At 35.5% G+C, this 25,536-nt stretch overlaps 1 protein-coding gene across 1 annotated transcript in view; it reads right to left on the bottom strand.

Moving 5' to 3' along the window:
* Positions 1 to 22,034, bottom strand: part of MLLT3 (MLLT3 super elongation complex subunit) — a 139,921-nt gene extending 117,887 nt beyond the window's left edge. The window contains exons 1-2 of the mRNA XM_015821857.1: positions 21,967 to 22,034; positions 20,490 to 20,670 (exon numbers count right to left, since the gene is read on the bottom strand). Of these exons, the coding sequence (XP_015677343.1) occupies positions 20,490 to 20,670; positions 21,967 to 21,978 (193 nt within the window). The 5' untranslated portion in view covers positions 21,979 to 22,034. The remainder of the gene's footprint in view (positions 1 to 20,489; positions 20,671 to 21,966) is intronic.
* Positions 22,035 to 25,536: the final 3,502 nt, after the last annotated feature.

Genomic DNA, 25,536 nt, shown 5'->3' on the forward strand with positions numbered 1-25,536 from the left:
AACATTTTTGTTTTATTTAACTGGGCCAAAGTTTGTGATCAATGAATCTGTTTAGAAATTTTTATTTACTTCTATACTACCTATCTCACTTGAGTCTGTGCCATTTATAATAAAATAAACAGTGGTGTAAAAAGCATAAATTGGCAAACAGAATTAAACACAGTTAAAGACCAAAGAGTTAAGAGCAAAGTTAAAAGTTAGGATGTTAAAAAGTTAAAGAGGCAGAGACAAGTCACCAACCACTCCCAAGGTTGCAGATCACTCTCAGACCCTCATACCAATTGGCACGGCCTTGTCTTGACATCTTCTGGAAGGCAAGCAGAACGGGGGCCTGCCTCACCTCAGGGGGTAAGATATCCCAAAAGGCAATGGCAAGAATGGGTAAAAATATGAAAGTGCCCCTAATCAAAAACTTTACCAGACACCCAGGAAGAAAGAACAATACAGTTAGTCTTCAACATAAGAACTACAACTAAGCCCAAAATTTCTGTTGCTAGACAAAGCAGCTGTTAAGTGAGTTTTGCCCCATTTTACTATTTTTCTTGCCACAGTTGTTAAGTGAATCACTGCAGTTGTTAAATTAGTAACGCGGTTGTTAAGTGAATCTGGCTTCCCCATTGACTTTGCTTGTCAAAAGGTCGCAAAAGGTAATCCCATGACCCTAGGATACTGCAATCATCATAAATATGACCCAGTTGCCAAGCACCTGAATTCCGATCACATGACCATGGGGAAGCTGTAACAGTCGTAAGTGTGAAAAATAATCATAAGGCACTTTTTTCAATGCCATTATAACTCTGAATGGTCACTGAATGAATGGTTATAAGTCGAGATCTACCTGTACTTTGAACTTCAAAATATCTGATGTGGAACACATCTTTAAAGAGAAAACTCATATTATGTGTAGAGATCCAGCATTCTTTCATATTGACAAAATCCAACAGAAAACTCAGATCATACCTCATACAAATAATTTGCTGCACAAGTTAAATACTATTTGAATAGTTTAGAGAAAACAACTACATATATATATCATTATGTGGGAAAATAGCTTACACGTGTGGCTGGTAAATTCCTGGAAATAGGGCTCGATGGGGAGAGCACTGAATATAACCCTGACTGAAGCCAAACCTGTTGCTGTGTTTTGGATTATAATTCTTATCAACTTCAGTCTGTATTAGCAGTGGTCAAATTTTTAAAGTAGAGACAATTTTTTATCTGTCAAATTTTTGTGAGGCCTTTTCCTTAGCGCTTAACCTTGGGACCATAACATTTTTTCCTGACTGAATTTTTCCCTTCAGTAGAATGCAAACAGTTAATAAGTATTTTATTTCTATGAATTTTAGAGTCACAAAATTATTTGATTCAGAGAATATCACAAGAATGATAAATTAGTTCAGGGCTTTTCAGACTGGAAATCACCATACTTGTGTGTGGGTGGGTGTCATCTATCTAAAAAGTTTCAATACAAATTATGCTTTTAAAAAGCAATATCTGGAGGGATGTGAAGCAAATTAGAGGCACAGTGGCTCAGTGGTTTAAAAGATGACGGACAAGGTCTGTACTCCAGCAGTGGGGTGAGTTCCTGTTCTTTGCCCGAGCTCCTCCCCTAACAATTCAAAACTAGATAAATAGGTACCACTTTGGTGGGAAGGTAACAGCATTCCGTGTTTCGCTGTATACTTTGCATTGTAGTGTAATGGCATACTAACCACATGACTGCAGAAACACCTTCAGACAGCATTGACTCAAAGGCTTAAAAAGCACTGCCCCCTAAAATCAGCTATGACTAGCGAAGAAGAGGGAGTCAAGCTATTTTCCAAAGCGCCTGAAGGCAGGACAAGAAGCAACGGGTAGAAACTAATCAAGGAGAGAAGCAACCTAGAACTAAGGAGAAACTTCCTGACAGTTAGAACAATTAACCAGTGGAACAACCTGCCTCCAGAAGCGGTGAATGCTCCAACACTGGAAGTCTTTAAGAAGAGACCGGACGGCCATTTGTCTGAAATGGTATAGGGTTTCCTGCCTGAGCAGGGGGTTGGACTAGATGATCTCCAAGGTCCCGTCCAACTTTTTTTATTATGATTATGGATCATCGCACAGTCAGCTAGATGTTCAGACTGGATTTGGCATTTTGTCTACCTATCGAGTCCTTACCCAGGACCTGGGATAGGCAGATGTGGATGTTTGATGGTATTACAGATATCGTCGCAGGATGGAGGCAGTTCCTAGTAAGGCCGCCTTTTGCAATTGACTACTACTACTACTACTACTACTACTACTACTACTACTACTACTACTACTACTACTACTTCTTATCATCATCATCATCATCATCATCATCATCATTATTATTCCCACAGGGACTCCTTTACCTTTACCTTATCTAAGCCAATTTGAGGCACACTGCGTCATTGCTGCTTCGCCTGGAAAAAGTGGCCCTAGTCAAAGCAAGGTCCAGGACTCCTTCAATGAGCTTCCCATGGGATGCAGAGCAAACTCTCCTTTGACAGTCTTTGCAACTGCAGCAACATCTCGTGGAATAAATACAATCCACTCCCAAAATGCCCCTAGAGCAACCCAGAGGATCAAAGCATTCTTGCCTAACCTCAACTTGCCTTATTTCCAAGGCAGATCTTCCTGAGCTTCGAGGGAACATCACCCGAATCTTGGCACCAAGTCTGATATCTGCTCCAGGCAACCTGAGAATGCCAGCCTTCCCCTTGAGAATATTTTTTTTGTCTCCTTTTTATTGTAAATCTTAAAACTCTGTACAATTTTAATAGTGACTTTTATATAATATGTAAAGATTATTGACATTATTTGGCTAACTTTTAGAATGCTAAAAATAAAGAGAAAAATATTTTAGTTACTATTTAGAATATTAATATTACAAGCATTAAAACTGCCTTTTTAATTTAAAGTTGAGTATAATTAAAAAAAACTGTGATTTGCATAAAGTATTTGTTGTAAAGATTTTTATAGTACTTTTGAGGGTTTTTTATATGCCCACCACATATGGTAAGATGTTTCTTCTGTTTCAGGACATTTCCAACATTTATTACTGTATGATTCAGAACTGTAGCGAGAATTTTACAAGAATGGGAAAAACATGTCAATCAATTGATATGGAGTGGGAAAAGATCTAGTCAAACAAAGAACTCCTACAAAATTCTAAAGAGAGAAGTGGTCCTGCTCTTCAAATTTTAAACTGTATCATAAAAGATGCCGCCTATGATAGATAATAGAGTGGAAAGTATTCACAGATACAAAGGAGGATAAAACTTAAAAGGACACATTAATAGACAAAGTTTGATAAAAGTATGCAATTCCACAGGAGGAATACTAACTCAACAATTTCACCTCTAGCTTCTCCTTCAAATGCTTTCCAACTCAGAGATAATACAGCAAGAAAAATATAATTATACTAGCTGTACCCGGCCACGGGTTCCTGTGGCTCAGTCTGGTTAAATGGAAAAGAAAGGAGAAAGCGCACGTTTGTGTCACAGGTGTGACATCTATATAATAGTAGGTATATAAAAACATGCGCCTGTTCGAATGCAACGTTGTGTCAAAATTTCAAAGTAATCGGTGAAGAACTTTAGGAGATTTAAGATTTTGAACAAACAAACATTTACATTTTTATTTATATATAGATGTGCAGATAATGGTTCACTCAGATTCTACCAATAGACTAAAAACACAACAAGAACTATTAAGTGAAGGCTTGAATATACATACCATGGCTTATCTATTTACAAATAGTCAAAAATATAAAATCAGATTTCAAGAAGGAAGGAGGAACATTAGGGAAAAAACAATTTGAAATGCAGATATAAAACCAATATCACCTATTAGGGCATATATATAAATTTTTACTTAGTTATGATACCAAGACAGAAAAAACTATAATAAAACAGATGCAAAAGTTTAAAGAAAATGACAGCATAATAGTAGGAAAAATTATGGACTAAATCTATAAAATTAACATGAATTTATAAACTAAAGGGAAATTGATATAAAATATTTTACACATGGTATGCAATCCTTGAGAATTGTTGTTCTCCCTGGAAAAAGAGATGCAGCACTTGGGCTGCACAGACTCAGCACCATAACCCTATGACACCAAGCAGAAACTCAGTTTATATTACCGGTAAATATATATACGCACATGTATATGCATCTATAGTTTGCACACCTCCAATTCTTAGTTGATTTTTTTTCCTAAACAAAAGAGGACACTTCCTGAAATCTGAGAAGGAAAAAGACCTGGTTGGTACATGCGGTCTTAATTCCAGATAATGTTAATCAGTGTCAGCTCTCCATTGTAATCACAGGATTTCAATTAGTCGTAACTAACTTCTCACATTGAAATAAATGTCATTTCAATTTTCAACAGTTTTAAGTACTGTTCTCTTTGTCTTGGTTCAATACCACCTTAACTAATTATTAGAGTTTTATGCCTCCGAGTGTTGGTTTCAGGGCAGTTTACAATAAAAGCACTGACTTAGAATAAATCAAAATTAATAAAACAGTGAATGATTAATTGCAAGCTTACAGAGTCGTAACAGATTAGAGCAGCATATGAATTCCATAAATATATAAATAAATGGACAGAATAGAAGGTGAGACTAAGGCAAAAAACCTCAATCCAGGCTCAAGTCGACTAAGCCTGTTGCAAAAAACATTGTTGCATGTGCAAAGATGATCCATAGGAGCAAGAGTGATTTTTAACAGTAAGCCTGTAAACTACATGTGCAACTAATGGATTGCTGCCAGACCACACTCCCAACGGCCAGCTTGTACAGGCAGACTGGGAGCTTTATCTAATGGAGGCCCCTTGTCAAAGTGCAGCCTGACAGTTTTATTCATGGGAGATCACAGAAGTTAGTTACTGTATCTTAAAGAAACATCACTCAGCAAATTTTGAGAACACTGAATTAGCTTTCTTTATAGATAAATATATTTTTCCTCCCTTGACTATAAAGAAACACTTATTTCTCGAATCTGATCTAATCTCATCCACTTCAAGAAAGTAATTTCAAATCTATGTACATTTACAACACAGGAGAGTGGATGATTTTTCTGTGGCAACTTCCTTCAAGGTTCCCAGTTTTTGAATCTTGAGTAGACACAGAAAGTTATAGGAGTTATGTTGCTGTTATTTGTTTAGGTAAACTATGATTCAAATAACTGATAAAGTTAAAGAAAAGAATTGGCTAAACACCATGAGCTGATTTTTTTTTTCTATTTACAATATAGGAACCAACTAGACTGCCTAGAATACATTTCTTTGAAATGAATAGGCTGAACTTTAAACTATAAATAACTTTGACTACCATTACCTGTGCAGTCAACAAAGGCAAGTTGTAAAAAAAAGTTTCTGAGATCACTGAATTGTTACGGCAGTTTCCTCTCTCAATAAACTAATGACTGCAGGTGTAACAAGTTGTTCCTAATTTGCTTCAGTACAAAGTAGAATAAGAGAGAAAGATGGGTTGGTTCATATAACACACTAACCAATAAGCCATAGCTTATAAATAACAAAGTTTCAGATAACCCAAGAAGTTAAAACAAAGAAAGCAACATTATCATTTAGAGCAAACTATGAACCCAGTACCTATTTCACACAACACTGAACAAAACATCAGTAGGGAGTCTCTCAAAACTTCTTTTTGTGTTATAGTCCACAAAAATACCCAATGAGATTTAAGAAATTTAGATCCTCAAACATTTTAAAATCACTACTACATAAAAAGAATTCCTTGTCTGATAAAATTGGTAAAGATGTTTAGCACAAAATAACCATACAAAAATCTCATCACATGGGTATTCTAAAAGTCTAAAATGCAAACAAAAGCCACAATATCCACTACATGGTAGAACATACTTACAGCGACACATAACTCTCAATACCTAACAGCTGAAATTCCATCTTGAATGTACATATTGTGCTGCTACAATTTATTGAAGCGGGTCAAAGTAGTACAGAAGTACAGCAATTTTATAGGATAAGTACAATATTGGGAGAGTTTGAGGAAGAGATGGGGCCTCTATTAATGCACCTTCAATAAAATGCTTCCCATGCATAGCTTCCTTTGAGGGGGGGGGAACGGTAGAACAATTTGCATTTACAGCTTAGTTCCTCTGTCCCTTTAACTTTTTTCTTCTTCTCTTTTTTATGGTGGATATAAATGACACCAAATTGTCAGATAGGCTGTATGCTACCTATACAAACAGGCCTATTTCTGACAAGCCATAAAACAATTACTGATGAAATTCCTATAAGGTCTCTTGACTCCTAAGCTTGCCTACAAGGCTTCAAAGCTAAATTTCTTTTAGTAGATTTAGGTTAGTACTAAGGTGAAGAGGAGGAGGTGGAGTGGGATCTTCTTTCTCCACAATTGTTGAAAGGATTTTGCTTTCTGTCTTCCCTCAAGTTTAGAAAAGAAGACAAATGAAGGTAGGAACTGAATTTGAAACAATGTTTTTTTAAAAAACTTCATTTTAGTTCTTCTCACCATTAAAAATAATATGCCTGATTTTTTTAACTGCACTTCACCCTCAGCTGCTTTTAAATCAATGCTCCTTTTTAGTGTATTTCCACAATAAACTTCTTTATTAACCAACTTAATTCACACCTAGTGATGAGGGATAATCACTATTTCAACATTTTGGCTTGGGATGGTGATCACAGCCACTATTTTATTCCACAAACCATAACTTTAAACATTTTGTAAACCCAACTCAAAAATGGTATACCTGTTCAAACAACTGTTTGAAATGAGATACATATTTATTCTGCTGCTCTATTTTAGAGTAAACAATATTGGGTTCAATAGTGTAAAAATGTTAAGAAAAACCTTGTGAAAGCCTACAACTGTTTTAATGTTTTATACTGTTCAGGAGCATCAGACACCATTTCTATTCTATGCAGGTTCACAAGTTTTTTACACCACACAATTGACAATAACTGATCAAGCATTTTAACATTAAAAACATCAGCTTGGCCTTTGTATATCTTTACATCCAATATTATACCATATATTCTTGTGTTATATACGTAGAACAAAAAAGTGTAGAAGTGAGACTTCTACCTGGGCCATTTCCCTCTTTTTCCTTCTTCCTCCAGTAAAACCAGAAAGAGCAATAAAGTCCTGTATAACTCAGAAATAGTGATTATTATTTAATAAACACAACTGATTCCTAGCCTTCTCCTTTGCGTGGACTACTATTACAATATCATCAAAAGCTTTTGCAGATCACCATATGGCCCAACCAAAGTCCCAATTTCTGGTGAGATCACCCAAAATTTGGGATGTCCTCACCTGAAATCTTACAAGAGTGCACAAATCTCACAATACTGAATGAAAACACCAAAAGTGGATAACCTTAAGTAGGCAAGTCAAAATATTGTGATCTTTCAGATTTATTTATTTTAATGTAACTAAACTAATTTTCATTTTTATTTTGACCCTGCAGCACAGACCACTTGCAGAACTCGCATTAGTCACCAATTGGCTTCAAACTACTCAGCATACTTTCCTTTTTGCTTGTAGGATTAATTGTGGTTTAGAATTATGGATAACATTAACTATTTAATTGAAAATAAATGAAGTAAGAATTACTGTTTAGAACATTAAAGAAAACACAGCTGGTACTTACTGGCACAGTTTTATTTCTCCTTAACATATAAGTGTCCATTTTTAATCTGATAGTCATAATTTCCACAAACATTATTATATTTATAATATGCTACCACCTTTGCATTATATTTTTCTATTATTTACATACAGGATAGGAAGTTTTAACTCAATCCATATTTTATGTTTATATTATATTTAGCTACAATTTTAAACAAGATTAGAAACTGATATTTTCTCTAAAGATTTATCTAAATAGATTACCCTAAATAAGCAACCTACTCCAATAACAATCTGTGTGAAATATATTGATATTGAATATAATTAGACCCATGTAAACGCCACAAAAATATAAAATCTCTGTTACCGTTATTACCACAAAAAGCAACCACTGGGGAGAAAAAACTAAAAAAAAAAGACATAAAAATAATGCTTATATTCAATAAAACAAATTTACTGAATAAATATTACTGAACTGTTAAAGATAATCCAGAATATAAAACTATACCAGTTCAATGGTATTTAACCAAATAGTCACTTTGGAAACCAAGGCAGGGTATGTTATACAGACAAAAAATGGGGAATTATTCATAGATTAAATGTTGGGCTTCTTTTTACAACAAACTGCAAAAACTCAGTACTGTCTTTCTTACTTTAGGAATGTTACGAAATCATCATACTGTATTTGTAAATTATATCTTGTGGGGGGAAAAGCTGGCAAAAGATAAAAGAACTAGATTGAGAATTAAGGATCCAGATTTAAGATGTGCATACAACTGAACTTTTCTTCATTTTTACTAATTATTTTGAACTCTTCATATTTTTTTACAGTATTTCTCTCATTTTGCCCATGCTTTTTAGGGATTCTCTCAGTCAAAATAAATGCTTAAAAATTTAACAATTTGCCTTGTTTGTTAAACCTTATGATGAATATGTACTAAGAAAATGGTTTCCATTTGGAATACATGGGAGTTGAAATCAGCTAATAATTGTTACACTGTAGTGCAATAGTTGGCAACATTTACTATAAACTTTTACCTTGCATCTTCTATTAGCCTATAATAAAAACCTAGCAATTGGCTGAACATTTTAAAATAGAGTTAAGGTTATAAAATACATGAATGCACTTGGGGTTTGGATAGAAAAGTTACAAATCAGGTAAATCAGAAACATCCAATATAACTTTACTGTCTATTTCAAAAAAGAATCCTTTTAACTATTAATTTATCAGATGAACGTGATTTCTATAAACAATGTTTCTCTCCAAACAATTTATCTATATATAGATTCAAATTATATTTTCTTGCATATTAAAGCGAGTGAATTTGTAAAAAAAAAAAACCTTGAATGATTTATAAAATTTGGCTGTTTGTAACTGTTCTTGGCTTTTTTTTTAATAAACTGCCTTGCATCACAAAATCATAAAACTATCTTTAGGATAATATTCTGTGTATGCTTTATTAGCTTTCTAACTGCATGTACTTTTCTCCTCACAATTTAAATTGGGAGAAACTGATATTAAATTTGAAAAAGCAGGATTAATCTAACCAGGGCTTTTTTTGTAAAAAAAAAAAAAAAAAAAAAAAGGTGCCGGAACTCACACACGTCATACAATCCGCCTTGCCTACCCTACAAGGTTCCATCCAAAAAAGGTGCCGGAACTCCATTCTGGGGTTCTATGACAAAAAAAAGCCCTGAATCTAACAAATAATACTGTAACTGCTATATAGTAAGCAGTTGGTAATCCTGGACAATATTTTTAATTCTTTGGGCCAAAATGACCATCTTGTCAGAACATAAACTATTCTTCATGATCATCCCCTAATCTCAGATCCCTGTAGATACAATAAATTATGTGTTTTAAAGTCATATATGGCAAATCTATGTTTTCATATTAATATTTTCTGGGCTCAGGGGTCTAATGCAATCTTTGGATCTTCATCATATTTTCAATTTGAATTTCTGTGACTAATTAGTGTATAAATTCCATTAGGAATCACTTTAACAAAAGAAAAGAAGAGGCAAATGAAGCAACTGCTTTAAATCAATGTCTTAAATTAAAATGCTTTAAATTAATGTCTTAAATTACTTACATTATATCCATTTTAAATAATATTTTCTAATATTTCATTTTATTACTTCAATGACAGAATTAGAGGATTAGTAAACTGTAAAGGAAATCTCAAGTAATAAATTGAAGCTTCTTTTTATTGCTCTTACAATATCTAAAAAAAGCAATTGTGAATATTTCAAGGATATAATAAACAAAAAGAATTGTTATATTATGTTTATAAGTACTGTAAAATTGTAACTTCAAAATGCACTCAGCAACAAAAATTACAACTATTAACTATTTTAATTAAAAAACTATACACACACCAACACAGAGAGAGAGAGAGAGAGAGAGAGAGAGAGAGACAGACAGACAGACAGACAGACATTCCAAGAGACCTACATGGAATGTTTTTTCCAGAAAAATTGAAACCTTGAAAAATACATAACATACAAGAAAGATACACCCTCTTGTTTATATTTAGACTGATTTGCTCATAAAAGTATACTAAGAATAAGATTGAAAAGAGCAGATTTTTTTAAACATAATAAGCATTCACTGATTAAACTCACTTAAGAATTTATTAATAGTTTTAATAATTCTCTCAAATGGACCTGCAAGCTGCTATTACCTCTTGACAAATATAACAAAAAAAAATTGCATGGCTATTTAGGAAAACCAAGGACATTAATGCTAGAAATAGACAAAACATGCATCGTTGCAAAAAACAAAATGAGTTGTGTATTATGGAATGTTGTCTTCTATAATAAAACAGATACAAAAATCATTATGTTACAGGGAAAAAAGAGAAGGAAGAAGTCAAAGCTAAAAAAAAGGTATTTAACCACATTAAACACTGGCTAATCAGCCTCTTTTTCTCAGTTGGAATGCTCCCACAGTAGCAGTATTTCTTCTGATCTTTTATTTTTATCATTTTTATGGATTCTTGGGAATTACAAATTTCCATTTAGTGAACAAAGCCTAGGATTAGACATGTTAATGTATCCTTGAATTAATATATATCCAATATAAAGTAGGTAATATGTTAAAAATATTTTTTATTTTAAAAGAAAAATTAGATCAATTTTTCATTTTCTCTCTATAACATAACATCAAGAAACCTTGGGGGGGGGAGGAAAAACCCTTCTTCTGAATTTTTCCAGTTTTTCTTTCCAAGGCATCCATCCATATTTCTACTTCTTTCTTCAATTGTAATTTTCCATCTTATTTGCAGAAATGAAAAAAAGGCATCTATTATAGATTAAAAACTAGTTTGGGGTATCGTTTTCTATTAAAAAATAGTTCCGTAAAATAGCAAAGTATATCACATTAATTGATGCAATTTATATGTATGTATGTATGTATGTATGTATCTCTCTATGTGTGTCTATAAACAAAGACATACACATTCTCTTCTGTAATGTATGTATCTCTGTTTGTATGTACACACACACACACAACATTCTCTGCTATAATTTATTAACCCTGCAACTATCCTGTGTGGTAGGCAGGGAGAACTTACTCAATGTCAGTCACTGAATTTCAATGAGATTGGGGCTGTTTTGAACTTGGCTTTGTCCAATACAGCAACGGCCCCCAACCATTTTGGCACTAGGGATCAGTTTCAAGGAAGACAATTTTTCCACCGATTGGGGGATAGAGGAGGAGTCTGCAACCTAGAATCCTCGCATGCGCAGTTTACAATAGGGTTCACACTCCTATGAGAATCTAATGGCTGATCATCTAAGGTGGAGCTGATTTGAAGATGCTAGCACTGGGGAGAGATTGCAAATACAGAAGCTTTCCTCACTTGCCTGCCACTCATCTCCAGCTGTGTGGCCTGGTTCCCAACAGTCCACAGACCGGTACTGGTCTGTGGCCTAGGGGTTGGGGACCCCTGCAACAGAGTACTCTAAGCATATCACTCTACAATGGATCGACTTCTTTCAAAGCAGTCATGCATACACTCTCTTTGTAATGGAGATATTAAAAGAATATAAAAATGGAAGAGTATTGTTCTTAACTTCCATTAAGAGAAATAGGATATAAATGTAGTAATAAAAACACAGAATATTTACTAACATAGAATCCTCATTATTCCTTGATGAAAGCTGAAAATTCATAACTGAATCATAATCAGCAGAACTATTAATAATTTCACAGAAAACTAAGAAATGAAATTCAGAGATGCAGTGAACATATATGTTCTCACGCACACCAAAATGACATTTCTTAGAAAAATGGAATATTTCAATATTTGACAAAAAAAGTTATCTATGAGATTTCTTCCTTGAGCAGGCATGGTTTTATGACCAATCCTTAATTATAGATAAACCTAACCCATATAAATTCAGTTACTGATTTCAGACTAATAATATGTGCATCTAAAGACACTAATATACTCAAGATCTATGTGCAATACGCATATGTAAGAAAACTGTCAATAGAAAGAACTGCTAGTATCAGAATGCAAATTTGCAATACATGAAATACAAAATGAGACTTAGACCAAATGAAGAACTATATAACTATAGCTTTTTTATAAACTATATAGATTTTTGGTTTTTAAGATGGTAATACACCTCCTTATAAATCAATATACTAATATTTTGCAAAAGCTACACCTTCTTGACATGGCAGGCCTGTGAATACTCAAAGATTAGGTTATTCCTTCTATTGTGCAATTCATACACCCTCTCATTACAAGACCAATGCATTACAATACAAAGAAAAACTGGGAGGGGGATACAGAGGAAGAGATTAGGTGCATGGAATCCAATTTACTTTTACTGCATGCACAGTAGAAAATAGAGGAATTGCTAAATATTTAACATTTGTCCAATAATCATTTCCTGCCTTATAAAGGAAAATAGAACAGATTTTCTTGAAAGTCAAATCAATAGAATTCAATAGAATTTACAAAAGTTTTGTAAACCATAAATATGGTTTAAGATTCCCCCATCCCGAACAAAAAGCCTACTAGCTAGTATCCAAATGGTAACCTCAAAATTAACTGCTAAAATGAGGTGTATGATCATTAAATATTGCAAGATACCAAAAATGCACATTTTCCAATCTTTTATACAAAAAGTATTAGTTTTTACCTTAATCCAACTTGAATTAAATCACTTACAGTACTGGCATAATGGTCTATTTCTTTTTCTACTTTATTCTGGCAGGGTAGGCTGAACTGGATTTTTGATATCCATTTTTGTCTAAATTCTACTTAAGTTTAAAAAAATAAAAAATCAGCTACCAATGAAGCTTTTTTCTACATGAAATTCCAGGCTACTTAAAAATAATCCAGAAGTTAATATATCCACAGAGAACACACAATTTGTCAGATCACATAGGAAGTAAAATGTAATTTGCACACACCAAAAGAATTAAAATTGCTGAGGTTATCACATGTTTAATATTCCTCATTGCCAGTTTACATTTGGTTCTGGAGTCAAATACTAAGTTTAGTGATTTAATTATACTATTTTGTGGCAGTAATTTGATTTCTATCAACTGTCACACCAAAACGTATTTAATTAGAATTTGAATTTATGCCCGAGTTGGAAAAATGTAACTATAGGACTTGCACCAAAGAAGCAGAATTTCCAGTAAGTCACAAAATGAAACCTTCAGGTGACAAGTTAGGAGATGAAATCATGGTATAGATTCTTAGGTTACATTAAGTACAAATCAAATTACAAGTACAAATCACAGTGTCTAAATTGAGCTAATATTGTCTATATTTTGATTAAAAATAAAATTTGGGTTAAGCTGAGATTGCCCAAAGGATTATGTTCAAAATTGGTTCAATTGGTTATGTTCAAATACATGATGCTGCATGATGCAGCATTCCTACAGTCTATGTAAAAATCAGCCACAGGACTTCCATTGACCACAATGAAGACAAAAGCCATTATGTATAATCAATGGAAACACTTACTGAATCATTAGGAAGTCCTTCAGTAAGATGAAGACAAGGTTCCTAAAGCACATATGTCAGCACATATACGTGAGCACACACACACAAACACAGGTTTTCAGCTGTTTCTAAATGATTCTTTCTTTCTTCTTTTTTTAAATAGCTACTCTTTCAAATTAGCTTGCAACTATTTAACTTTTATAAAACATGTGCAGATGTTTTCAAATCCAACTCAGATTTAAGTTATGTTCATAAAAAAATGAAAGTAAGCTTCAATTAACTGAGTCAAAGAGTATACTTTTATTCTCACTGAATTGTACTCATGGCATGTACTATATCACGGGTGTCAAACTTGCCACGTGACGTGACGTGTCGTGACATATGTGACTCTTTTTGCATGGGCGCAGCTTGAAACCTGCGGGCCAGAAGTTTGACACCTCTTTACTATATGGTAAATTTTATTTTATTCCTTAGTTTTTGTGAGTGAGTTGTTACAAATCTTTGGTCTCCTTTCGTCAACCAGAAGGAAGTAAATTATTCACACACTATTTCTTAGCTGCTGGAGATACCATTTTCTAGATATGCTTGGTCATCATGCTAAGACATAGTATAGTGTTGTATTTGGGTTTGACTTAAGATGCTATTGAGAACTTAGTCATTATGGTTTGTTTCATTGCTTAATAATTTGTGCAAATATGGCCAATTGTTGCCTAGTCAGAAAACCATGAGAAAGTAAGCCATAACGATGTGTATTCATACCACTTCCTTTCTACTTATCTTAACTTATTTGCAATTCCCTGGGAGAAAAAGCTCTTTTTTTCTTAGGAAATCAACTATTTCTATCGCAGGATTTTCACTTTCCACATAGTCCCTACCTTCTGCAGCCTTCCATCTATTTCATTATTCTTGTAACCAGGGCTTTTTTCTCATAGAACACCCAGAACGGAGTTCCAGCACCTTTTTTGGATGGAACCTTGTAGGGTAGGCAAGGCGGGTTGTATGACGTGTGTGAGTTCCGGCACTTTTTTTTTTTAGAAAAAAAGCACTGTTTGCAACTGATTTCTTACCCTAACCGATGTCCATTTGCTTCAGCAAAACGTAAGCTTTATAGCTAACATTTGTATCATGGGTTTTAAAAGCTGGCTTCATTTAATTATTATTGAATTACAGAAGAAACAAAGATATCACTAAGTAAATAATCATTGATTTACACAACAGAAATTCTACAAGTCTAGTTTTAAAGGAAAGTATTTGTAGCTCAAGGCTGAAATGAGGAGTCCTTGGTGCTCTCCGAGCTTGGCTGTTTTATTGCAGATTTTTCATTACCCAAACTAGGTAACGTAATCATCATGAAATGTCTGCAAGAAAAGATCCAAGTTCAGAGAGCACACCAAGGATCTCTCAAGTCTAGCTTTGATAATAAGTTATCAAAGATATTTGGTAAAAAAAAACCATAATAATATACATTGCCACCATTTGTCCAAAGCTAGAAAATGTAGAAAAGCAATCTAAAGCAGAAGTAAAACAAATTGGATGCAAGAACAAATTGAAAATGTTTTTCTTAGCATGAAAAATTACCATACATAATTGCAACTCTAAGTAATCAGTTGGAATTAATGACGTCAGAGAGAACTAGTAAATTCTTCATTTTGACAAAATATTCACAAATTTAACCTCTTATTGAAATGTAACAACTTTCATAAGGTGCATCCTTTTTCAGTAATAGAATTATTCTAAATCAACCTGAATTAAATTTTAACATTGTTTAAACATGGTTATGTAATTTTCTTTCCTTTTCATTTCTAGAAGGGGTGTAAAGAAATACCATGAATTATAAAATATTTTGATGTGTGTATAACGCATAGGACCCGTTTGGCAGAATGCTAAACCATGGATGGTCAGGATGGTCTGCATGAATCATTGTGAATTATGGACTTGCAAATCAATTCTGGGTGGTCCTAAAAGGATGTGGGAAAATTATTTCAAAAATTTAAATAATCTATTACAGTCTTTGCTAACCATTTTTATTATGGCTTGGTTATTTGAAGCAATTAGTTACTAATATGTGCTCTAATAAAAACAGGTAATGTTTGTTAATTAAAGCTCAGAGCAAAAGTTTTTGATCACCTCTTTCAGTGTCTCGTGAGGAACGAAAGAAAATGAGCTAAGGACTAACCACAGCTTATGTATATAATATTTGTTGCGTTTGTTTAAATAAAGAGCACTGCCCTCCAAAAACCTTTCATTATTCTGCAAAATACTGCAGCGTTGAGGAGATACCTGGGGAACCACCAGCAGAAGCTCTTTACGTGATGTTATTTGTCTGATTTTTTTGTGCTCCTTCACCTAATATGGAGCAAATTAGCAACACAATAATTAACTATGCTTTGTGGATGCCATCTTTGTTTTAGATGTTGCTTCATTGGCCACTTTTTGTTATCATACTGTATTTCAGTGATTTTAACATAGTTTGGGATGATATTTGGAAATATATCTCACTATAGTTAGGGATTATAGTTAGGGATTATCCATGTCAGATAATTCGAAGCATGTTCTGAATTCAGCTGACTAACAATTAACATCTACCCAATACATTTCTCACCCATATGACAGACATGGAGTTATTCGTGTTTTATCAATTTGCATATTTAATCTAAGGATTTCAGCATTCACTTAAGATTGAAATTCTTATTGATTTCTCATATATACTTAAATCATCTTAACTTCAACTCTGAAAATTAATATTTCCGCCTAAGCATTTTGAGGTATATGAGAAAAATACAATAATATAATTACAAAACATAATCACGATAATTCTATAGCCATAGCTATATAACATCTCTATTAATCACTGAACAGATATCTAACCAATTAGAGCCATCTCCAAATATTGCAAACCAATATATAATTATGCTGGTAAGTATTAAAGTGACTTCCAGATTTCTGCAAAAAAGTAAACAGAAATTTAGCTATTAAATATGCAGGAGCTAAAAAAAATGGACTCAGGTAAGATTTAAATAAATAAATGGGAAACTGTGGCCCACATCTCACGATTGTAAGATGTCATGGAATGTAGAATTTCATTATCAGAATTAGTATTAACTTGTGCTTGTGTGATACAAGGGCAGAGAAGCACATGGTTGCCACTTGGTAGCAGTTGCATATTCATTATAATTTCCAACAATTCTGAGTTTATAAATGGTCAGGAGCACTACATGAACTGGTAAGACATATTGTTTTTATTCTGCTGTGTTATCTAAAAGATTATTTATTAATTAATTGATGAAGTACAGATTAGAAAGAGAAAAACATAAATAGCTATTTCCTGTGAAGTGGCTGCATTGTAAGTTAACTGCATTTTCTTTTGATTCAACCTGTGTGCTTAAGATAATGATCTAAACAGCAAGTAATTTGTTGGTATAATGAAAAGGAGGTCATTACTCCTTATTAATTGTTGCTTGTATTGATAGCACATTTTATTTTGATTACCAACTCACAGTTGAATCTTTAACAATCCATTTAGTGTCAGTGCTTCAATCAAAGAACTAATAATATACGAGGGGGTTATATGAAACTGTACTTCTACATCATTTAGATATATATAAAACAAAGTGAACAAAACATTTTTCTTAAAATAAATTTCAACTAACCCGCTATGATAAACAATTGTAAACACACAACTGCATTTGGAGGGAAGACTAAAACAATCTCTATGAGAAGAAACATAGCAAAAAGTATAAATGGAAGGAATACAGAGATTCATCTCTGTACTATTTAATGTCTTCTAGGCTGATGAAGTATATTTTTTTAATATAAGCCCATTAGGTTTTCTGTAAGCTTTGATTTCAAGCATGCACTAATCTTTGTTAAAGAAAATCATATAAAACAGGAAAAGCAGACAATCTTGAATAAAAGCACTCTTTATTCATAATTACTATTACTATTAGTTTATTCTTGGTGTGTCACCTAATCACCTAATCATTTATTTCCGTATATCAGCCAAACAGATATAAAACAACTCACCACTGAACCGGCTTAGTCCATAAATATACTTTATTTTTATTGATCATCATTACTTCAACAAAGAACCATTCAATCCAAATAATTTTGTCTTGCTTTAAAGATTCTCTTTTTCACCCATCTGCCTTTGTAACAGGCTATCTATTTCTAACGTTTATTTCCCTACCAAAAAAGAAAGGAAAAGAGACTGCTTCAACATTAATGCAACACTATATTGACATTAGCAGCTATTGGTCAGTGCTTAATAAAATTAAGTATTTTAAGATATGTGATCTGATGGCCTAGTATGTTACAAAATATGAAACAGAAAATACATGACAAATACTAATCATAGCAAACCAACTGGTTAATGCTAAAGAGTCACACCAAAAGTCTATCCAGTTTGGCACTTCATTTACATGAGCTAGCCAGATGCTAATGGAACATCTACAGACAGGATAAAAGCACAGCATCACTGCTCTTCTTGGGTTCTTCTGCAACTGGAATTCAAAGGAGTAATGTGTCTGATAAAAAAGGGCAATCTCTTCCCCTTGAGAGGGGATCCAAAGTAACTTCCATAAATGGTAGCTTGATCCCAATGGTTTCAGACTATAAATATACACTCACCCACTATCATTTTAACATTACTTTAACAGTAACAGAGATAGAAATGTGGTGAGACAGTGGAATATATCAATATCTTACTATATACAAAAGAAAATATCTCAGAGAGCATCAAGAAATCTACATTTTGTTTGTGTCGTCAATTGAGAAAAACCCTATTTACCAACTAAATTATCTTGTATGAAACAGGAAATAGCAAAAAACAACAATAACAATCAAACAAAATCCATGAAAATTCATAAATTACAATTCAGAATGTACGGAAAACATGTCCTCTATTAATATTTTACTCTCAGTTCTAACATTAAGTGTATAACACAGCTATCCAGGGACAACCTGTTGCACGTTCTATATATTAACAAATTTAATGTGACAGGAACCCTCAGCAATGTAGTATATATATGCAGAAACTTAGCTACTTGTACCCATTACACACATCTTTGCACATTCTGGACTATAGTGAATATATTCACTTAGCAACAACTCACAGACCTATGTTACAAAAACCATGTTTCCTAAGATTGGACAGAAAGTTATTCACTTTGAGGAATGGAGGCAGATCATCACAAAGCATTATAACAGCATAGATGCAGGATTTTAATACTTAATTTCTATTCATATTAGGACGTCTCACTGATTTTTAAACAGACTTACATCTGAATAGCTAACACCAAAGACTGGATTGCACTAAAAAACTAAGGAACTTCTTACTACGAATGTTAATTATATGACCATATTTACGATGCAAAAAGAAATTTATCTAAACTTCTTACATCTCTTGGTGAGAATTATATCTGCACTACAGCTTCTAGAAACATGTTTCTAACACATATAAGAGGAAAAATAATTAAACCAAACCTAAAAAAGTCATTGTACGGGCAGGTATTTCTTTCTCATATTGAAGCCAAATATGTATCATGGAAAAAACAGTATCAGTGGAAATTTTGGCAAAAGTCAAGATGGAACATAAAACAATATTATTAGCAATACATATGATAATTCAGTAAAATTGTTCAAGAATTACAAAAAAAACAAATCAAGGGTGAGGAAAACAATATATAACTTACAGAAACTGGTAACCATAGATGCTACAATACTTCGAATAATCAATTTGAAAAGATGAAAAAGCTTACAGATCCTGCCATTCCCATCCTTTTCCTTCACAGATTCACAGTTCTGTATTTTCAATAATTCTCAACGCCTCTAAGCAAAATGGATTTATTAGGATGCTATTTTAAAAGACCACAGGAGTTCTATATGCCAATAAAGATTAGACAAACAATAACTGCTAACCATTGTGCATACTCTGATAAACAAACCTGTTCACAAACTAAGCACCTTATTGTATTCCTACTGTTACCTCCACTAATCCAACTAAAACAGTCAAGACAACAGCTTGGAGGGTCATGAAATGAAATGAAAATTGAAAACAAAGGCTTCCTAAACCTCTTGAAATCAACGGAAAAATCACTCTCGTCCTTCTGTGTTTTGGAGGCATTTAAGTGTTCGCAATATTATTTTTTTTTGTCATATGTTGACTTTTTGTATGCTGAATCAATACAAACTGGAGATCATAATCCAAACAGTGAAAACACAAAAACTAAACAGTTATTCATCCTAAAACTTGCAAACTCAATACTTTAGATAACACTTTGCCAATACAAGGTCACACACAATCCAAGAGAAACTATAAAAAGGGCACCAAATACACAATGTTACTCAGCATTATTCTGCTTACTTCTAGTGAAAGGTAGGACCATAAACACTGCAAATGAAAACAATAAGTGGCAACACTACATGTATCACAAGTGAACAAAATATTTGCCTCCCTGGCAGGGAGTAAAAGTCAAAACCTATAGCACAAAACTGAACCAGACACATTATACAAATAAACAGTATTAACAAAAAAAAAAGTCCAGATATTAGTTGTTTCATTGTAAAAGGAAGCTCGTGTCCCTGTTGGTCATCTCACAGAAGCTGCAGCAAACCATCCTCCACCTCCAAAGGTGGTCAAAAAAGTATTGCCCTCAGGTGTACATCACCCTGATTTCCCACTAAGCAACCGTTTCCTACAAAAAAGCTTCACCTCTACCCCATTAAACCCTTTGCAGAGAATAACCAGATCATGAAAAGAAGAGCGTGGAGTTTGAAAGTCGGGGAAAAAAAGCAACCCTTTCGTTTTCTTTTACTCCCTTATGCAAACATATTTAAAAGAGAGATCTTGGAGACACCTTTGTCCTGGAGCCCTTACCTCTTTTTGGCCTGGGGAAGCTGTCATGCAAGTGAAAGACGACTTTCTCCACAAAGTGCTGAATGTTACTATGCTCGGGTCCTCTAACAAATACCATCCAGTCGTGAGTAAAACCTTCCACGGTGGGTTTCTTCCTCACCTGGGCTCGATGGCCAAGCTCCAGTTTCACCTGAACAGCGCACTAGGCAGAGAGAGAGAAAGAGAGAGAGAGTGAGTGAGTGAGAGAAAGAAGGATAACAATGAGTACCAGAGGAAAAGCAAGGATACCTCCCCCCCCCTCCCTTCCCTCAACTCCATTCCTGTAGATTTTCAAGGTTCCCTGAAAAGGACAAAAAGAAAACACACACAAAGAAAATAGCCGCCTGCTTATGGAGGGGTAAGACACCATTCTCCTGACTTTTAAAGAGACATTGCCAGTTAGGAGAAGCAGCTGGGATTGTAACGGAATGCAGGCAACCTCGAGGCCAGGGGGCTGGGTGCAGAATTTGGGGTTTGGGGGGACGTGGGACAGGAGGAAGGAAATAAGGGGAGAAGAGAACTAATTCCTGAAGGGGTCCGTTCCCAACAAGAAGCTATGACCCCCCCCCCCAAAAAAAAAGCGGGAGGAGGGGAAGAGGAGCGGACCAACATTACTATTATTTCATATTGGGGGCTTGTCGGGTTTTCAACGGGGCTGGCCTTTCAAGTTCCATTGGAAACGCGCTCCGTCGAGCCAGAGAGATCTCGCCTCAAAGTCAACAGCAGAGGGGAGAAGAAGAGGGCGAGAAGCAGAACAGGAGGCGCTGCGACTGAAGTAGTTTCAAAAAAACCCATTTTTGTTTTTTTTTCAGGAGAAGGAGCTTCTCGTCGCCCGCCTCACCGTCACGCGCGGGTATATACACACACACACACATGCATACACCTAGCCACGCGCAGCCAAGAGGAAGACTTATCGGGGGAGGGGTGGGAAAGGGGTGCCGCCAGCTGTCAAGAAAGCCACGCCGGGGAGAGAAAACGCACCATCCTGAGAGGCGCCTTCCTGAGCGGCGAGCCCGTTTTCCCCCCCTTGCAACTGTACTCACGGCTCCCCCCCCCCCTGGGCGCGCGGCGGAGGCGGGTTGCTGCCGCTGCTGCCGCCGTCGCCGCCGCCGCCGCTGCTGCTGCAGAAATATGGCTGGATTATTATCCGCCTCCCGTGTGCGTGTGCGCGCGCGCTCCATGCAATTGCCCAGAGAGGAGGGGAGAGGGAGCGCGCGGCGGCGGCGGCGGCGGCGGGGAGGGAGGGAGGGGGGGGAAGAGACGAAGAGGAAGCAGCACGCGAGAGAAGGGTTGGCGGTATCGCCCCCCCCCTCTCTCCCTCCTTCACCAACCTCTCGCTATATAATTGGCAGCGCTGGAAGAAGAAGAAGAAGAAGGGAAGGGCAGGAGTGGGTGGGGGGGGGAGGAAAGACGGGGCGGAGAGGAGGAGGAGGGGGGGTTGCTCTTCGCATGTACTCACCGAATTGGCCATGCCTGGGGGCCTTGGGGGGGTGTCTTCGGCTCTCCCCGCCCCCACCCTTCCAGCTCTAATTCATGAAGAAACGGAGAATGCGCACAGGAAAGGAAAGCCCATGGCCGACGTTTTCGCTCGCTTTCGCCCCGAGGCTCGTTATTTTTATTTTTATTTATTTTTTTCCGCCCGCTGATAGTACTGCTGCTGCTGCCGCCGCCGCCGCCGTCGCCTTCTTCCTTGTCTGTCGCTCGCTCCTTATTAAACTAAGCCCCCGGCTCTGGCTGCTGTGAGCCCTACCGAGAGCATGCGCCCTGGTGCACTCCTGTGCCAATTCCTGACACTCTCATGGATACAACACCGGGCCGAAAGAGGAAAGGGGGGGGGGGGAAGAGGGGAGGGAGGAGGGGGGGGTGGTGGTAAAGAGAAAAGAGGCAGAGCCAATCAAAAGCGACCAGGAGTCCGGAATAATAATAATAATAAGGCGAATAATAACGCTAATAATAAGCAACGATCGGAAGAAAAGAGTGAAGGAAACCCGCGTGCAGCTCGGGGCCGGGCGAGGCGCGCAGCCTGCCAGCCTCCCCGCCCCACCGCGCACACACTTTTCCGTGCAGCGCCTTAAAGTAACAGGTTTATTGAACGGAGGGAGGGAGGGGTGGGAGAGCCGAAAACTGCCCAACCTCAAAAAGTAAAAGTCCTGGGATCTGACAATAAAAAACGGATTTAAAAACTGCTGGAATGCAGAACGTATGTCTGACAAGAACCCTTTTTAGCCGGTAGCGAAAAGGGTGGAAAGGAGAGGCGGGGGGGGGGGGGGGGCTTCTTTGGGGTGATGAGGCAAAACGGCTGGAGTTTCCCTTGGCTTGAATTTTCTTTTAATGGAGACAAAGATCTTTTTAAATAAGAACTTGGAGAAGGAAAGGAGGGTGTGTGTTATGTGTGCGTTTCAAAAAAAAAAAAAAAAAAACATCTCGGAATTCCTGCATTACTTCAGCAGTTGCCAATGCATGTTTAAGTGATACTGAAATGACGCTGGTATGCGTTTTTGTACAAAGTGATTGGAAAAGTGCTTCGTGGAAGAAAATCAAATGCCTTCAATCAAATAAGGTGTGCGGCTGGAAAAATTGAAGCAACTTGTAATTGCGTTCATTTTAAGACTAAGAGCATACCGGTGAAGCCAAAGAAACACTTTTTTCGTTAGATCACAATTAGTGTTCTTTATGTCAATAAATAAGCATTGATTGATTCCAGTATAAAATTAGCTGTGGGATTACTGGTAAGATGAATAGGTTAAGAAATGAAGGAATGGAGAGATGTCCTGCTCAAAGGCCTGCTGGCAGGTCTGGGTTGTTGTCTCTAAACCCACCCTACAAGATTCTGTTTTACCAAAAAAAAAAAGTAGAAAAAGAGATTCATATGATACCAGAAATCCTAGAAGGATGCACACAGAATATGTAATAGAAAAAGAATAAATAGCCTTCATTCAGCTCCCCTTGATTAAAAAAATAAAAAAGCATAAATATGAACATATTCTCTGACCTGAAGTAGCACTCTCAAAATAGCAACCGCAATCAATTATTGACTGGAGTGGTTATAAACTGTACTTGAAACCAGATACATTTTAGCAATTAGCAATTGTAATCCTTAAAAAGAGCAATAATCTGGCTCAATTTCTGAGGGACAGGGAAATAGTTGCTTTTCCTAAAGTTATTGCTACATCTTCAAGATAGATTAGTGTGCATATGTACACATGTAGCTGAAATGAGAAGAAAGTAGGGCCATAGCAATCTTTAAATTCAATTCTTTCCTATTCAGGTAAAATACCAAAATGCCCTTTAAACTCAAATTCAAATTATATATAAGTTTAATAAATAATAAAAGTTTTCTACTTTGTGAACGTTTTACTGGTCTTAATAAAGATGCTTTATTTTTAAAATGTTTTTATGTACTTTAAATATTTTATTTTTTGTTTTCTATTTCTTGGGGATTCCGAACACAAGTTTTTCTGAGAAAGAAAGGCTAGTAAGAAGAGAATTCTAACACACTTTTTTTCAGTGGCATCCCTGTCTCCAACAATGCAATGCTATATATGTACATGTAGAAGTAAGCCCCACCGTGTTCAGAAGGGAGGGTCTTCTAGAATCTAGATTGTCCCCTTGAGAGTTGGAACAGATTTTCTGATCTGTTAAGACAATGGATATCAGAGGCAAATAAATCAATGAAAGTTCTCTTGTAGTCTCTGAATTTTTCTTTTGGGACCTTCTTAAGATCCCAAAATCATTTCTTAATGGGACCTTCTTAATCTTACTGGGTCTGTACACTTCTAATTGGGAAGGATGGAATAAGTGTAAGCAAAGTGACTCCAGGATATTCGATATAGTAGACGTAGAATATTGAGTGGACATACACTGTAACGAAGATGTTTTGTGTATAGTACTGAAAACAGTTTAATTGATAACAAAATACACATTTCCTAAACACTGTAATGGAAGAGTGGCTAGATGTAAACATGGAAAATAAACAGCGGCTTTTGGGCCCAAATAGAACTCTGTGTAATTTTAAAAAATTAAATTGATTCCTTATATTATTTTGGTGATTTTAAAGATTCTTATTTGAAGACTCTTGTGTCTACCATTTACCAGTTGTAACTGCAGCTTTGGTTAAAATGTTGTTTAGGCATTTATTTCTTCATTTCAATAATAGTCAAACTGTTTTCCAAAGTGTTCTGTGTTTTCTTTAAAACACACCACAGGTTCAACATCCAAAATTGAATTCAGCAGACAGTGATAATACCCAAGTTATTTGTTGGGAGGAAGGCTGGTCCTACCTTTAATAACAATAAGCTATTTGTGTCAATGTCAGATTTGGAATAATATTTCATTATAGTTTAAACCCCTATTGCATGTTTATTGTCCGATATGAGGAAAGCAAGTGAAGATTTCTGGTCTTTTTATTGACATAACTGATTGCTTTAGTTATTACAAATCTTAGTTTGATTGGTAATCGTGTTTTTCTTTTCTTTCTTTCTTCAAAATGGGTCGAATCTTTATGTAAAATTGAGATAGTGTCAGGAAACATGAAAAAGACAACAAAACCAAAGCAAAATATAGAAAAGGAGGCAACACTACAGTACACCTACAAAATTGAATAATTTGTGGTGAAATTCATGATGGATAAAGCCATTTACCTCAAAGCTTGAAAAATAAAAAACTAAATACACTTCATTGGAGAGGCAAGACAAAAAAAATAATGAAAACGTGTACTTATGACATCTATGTGCATCTTCTACATTATGGAGGATAGGTAACATACAAATGATTGTATAATAAAGAAAAGATTGGGTATACAACGGATACACAAAATAAATAAGGACTAGGTCATTTATAACCTACAGAATACATGCCACCTTCTGGATCCATCTTTTCAGCCCCAGTATTGTGCCACCAAAGTGCAGAAGCAAATTTCCAATTTTCAGCACTTTTTTTCCTTCAGCTAAAATAAATGTTAAATCACTAGTGTATAATACCAAAACTATGTTGCTTGAGTCCTCCCTCAAATGAACAAGGTTCAGTCTCA

Source organism: Protobothrops mucrosquamatus, unplaced genomic scaffold (genome assembly GCF_001527695.2).
Source record: "Protobothrops mucrosquamatus isolate PMUCROS unplaced genomic scaffold, P.Mucros_1.0 scaffold1412, whole genome shotgun sequence".
Taxonomy (NCBI): Eukaryota; Metazoa; Chordata; class Lepidosauria; order Squamata; family Viperidae; genus Protobothrops; species Protobothrops mucrosquamatus.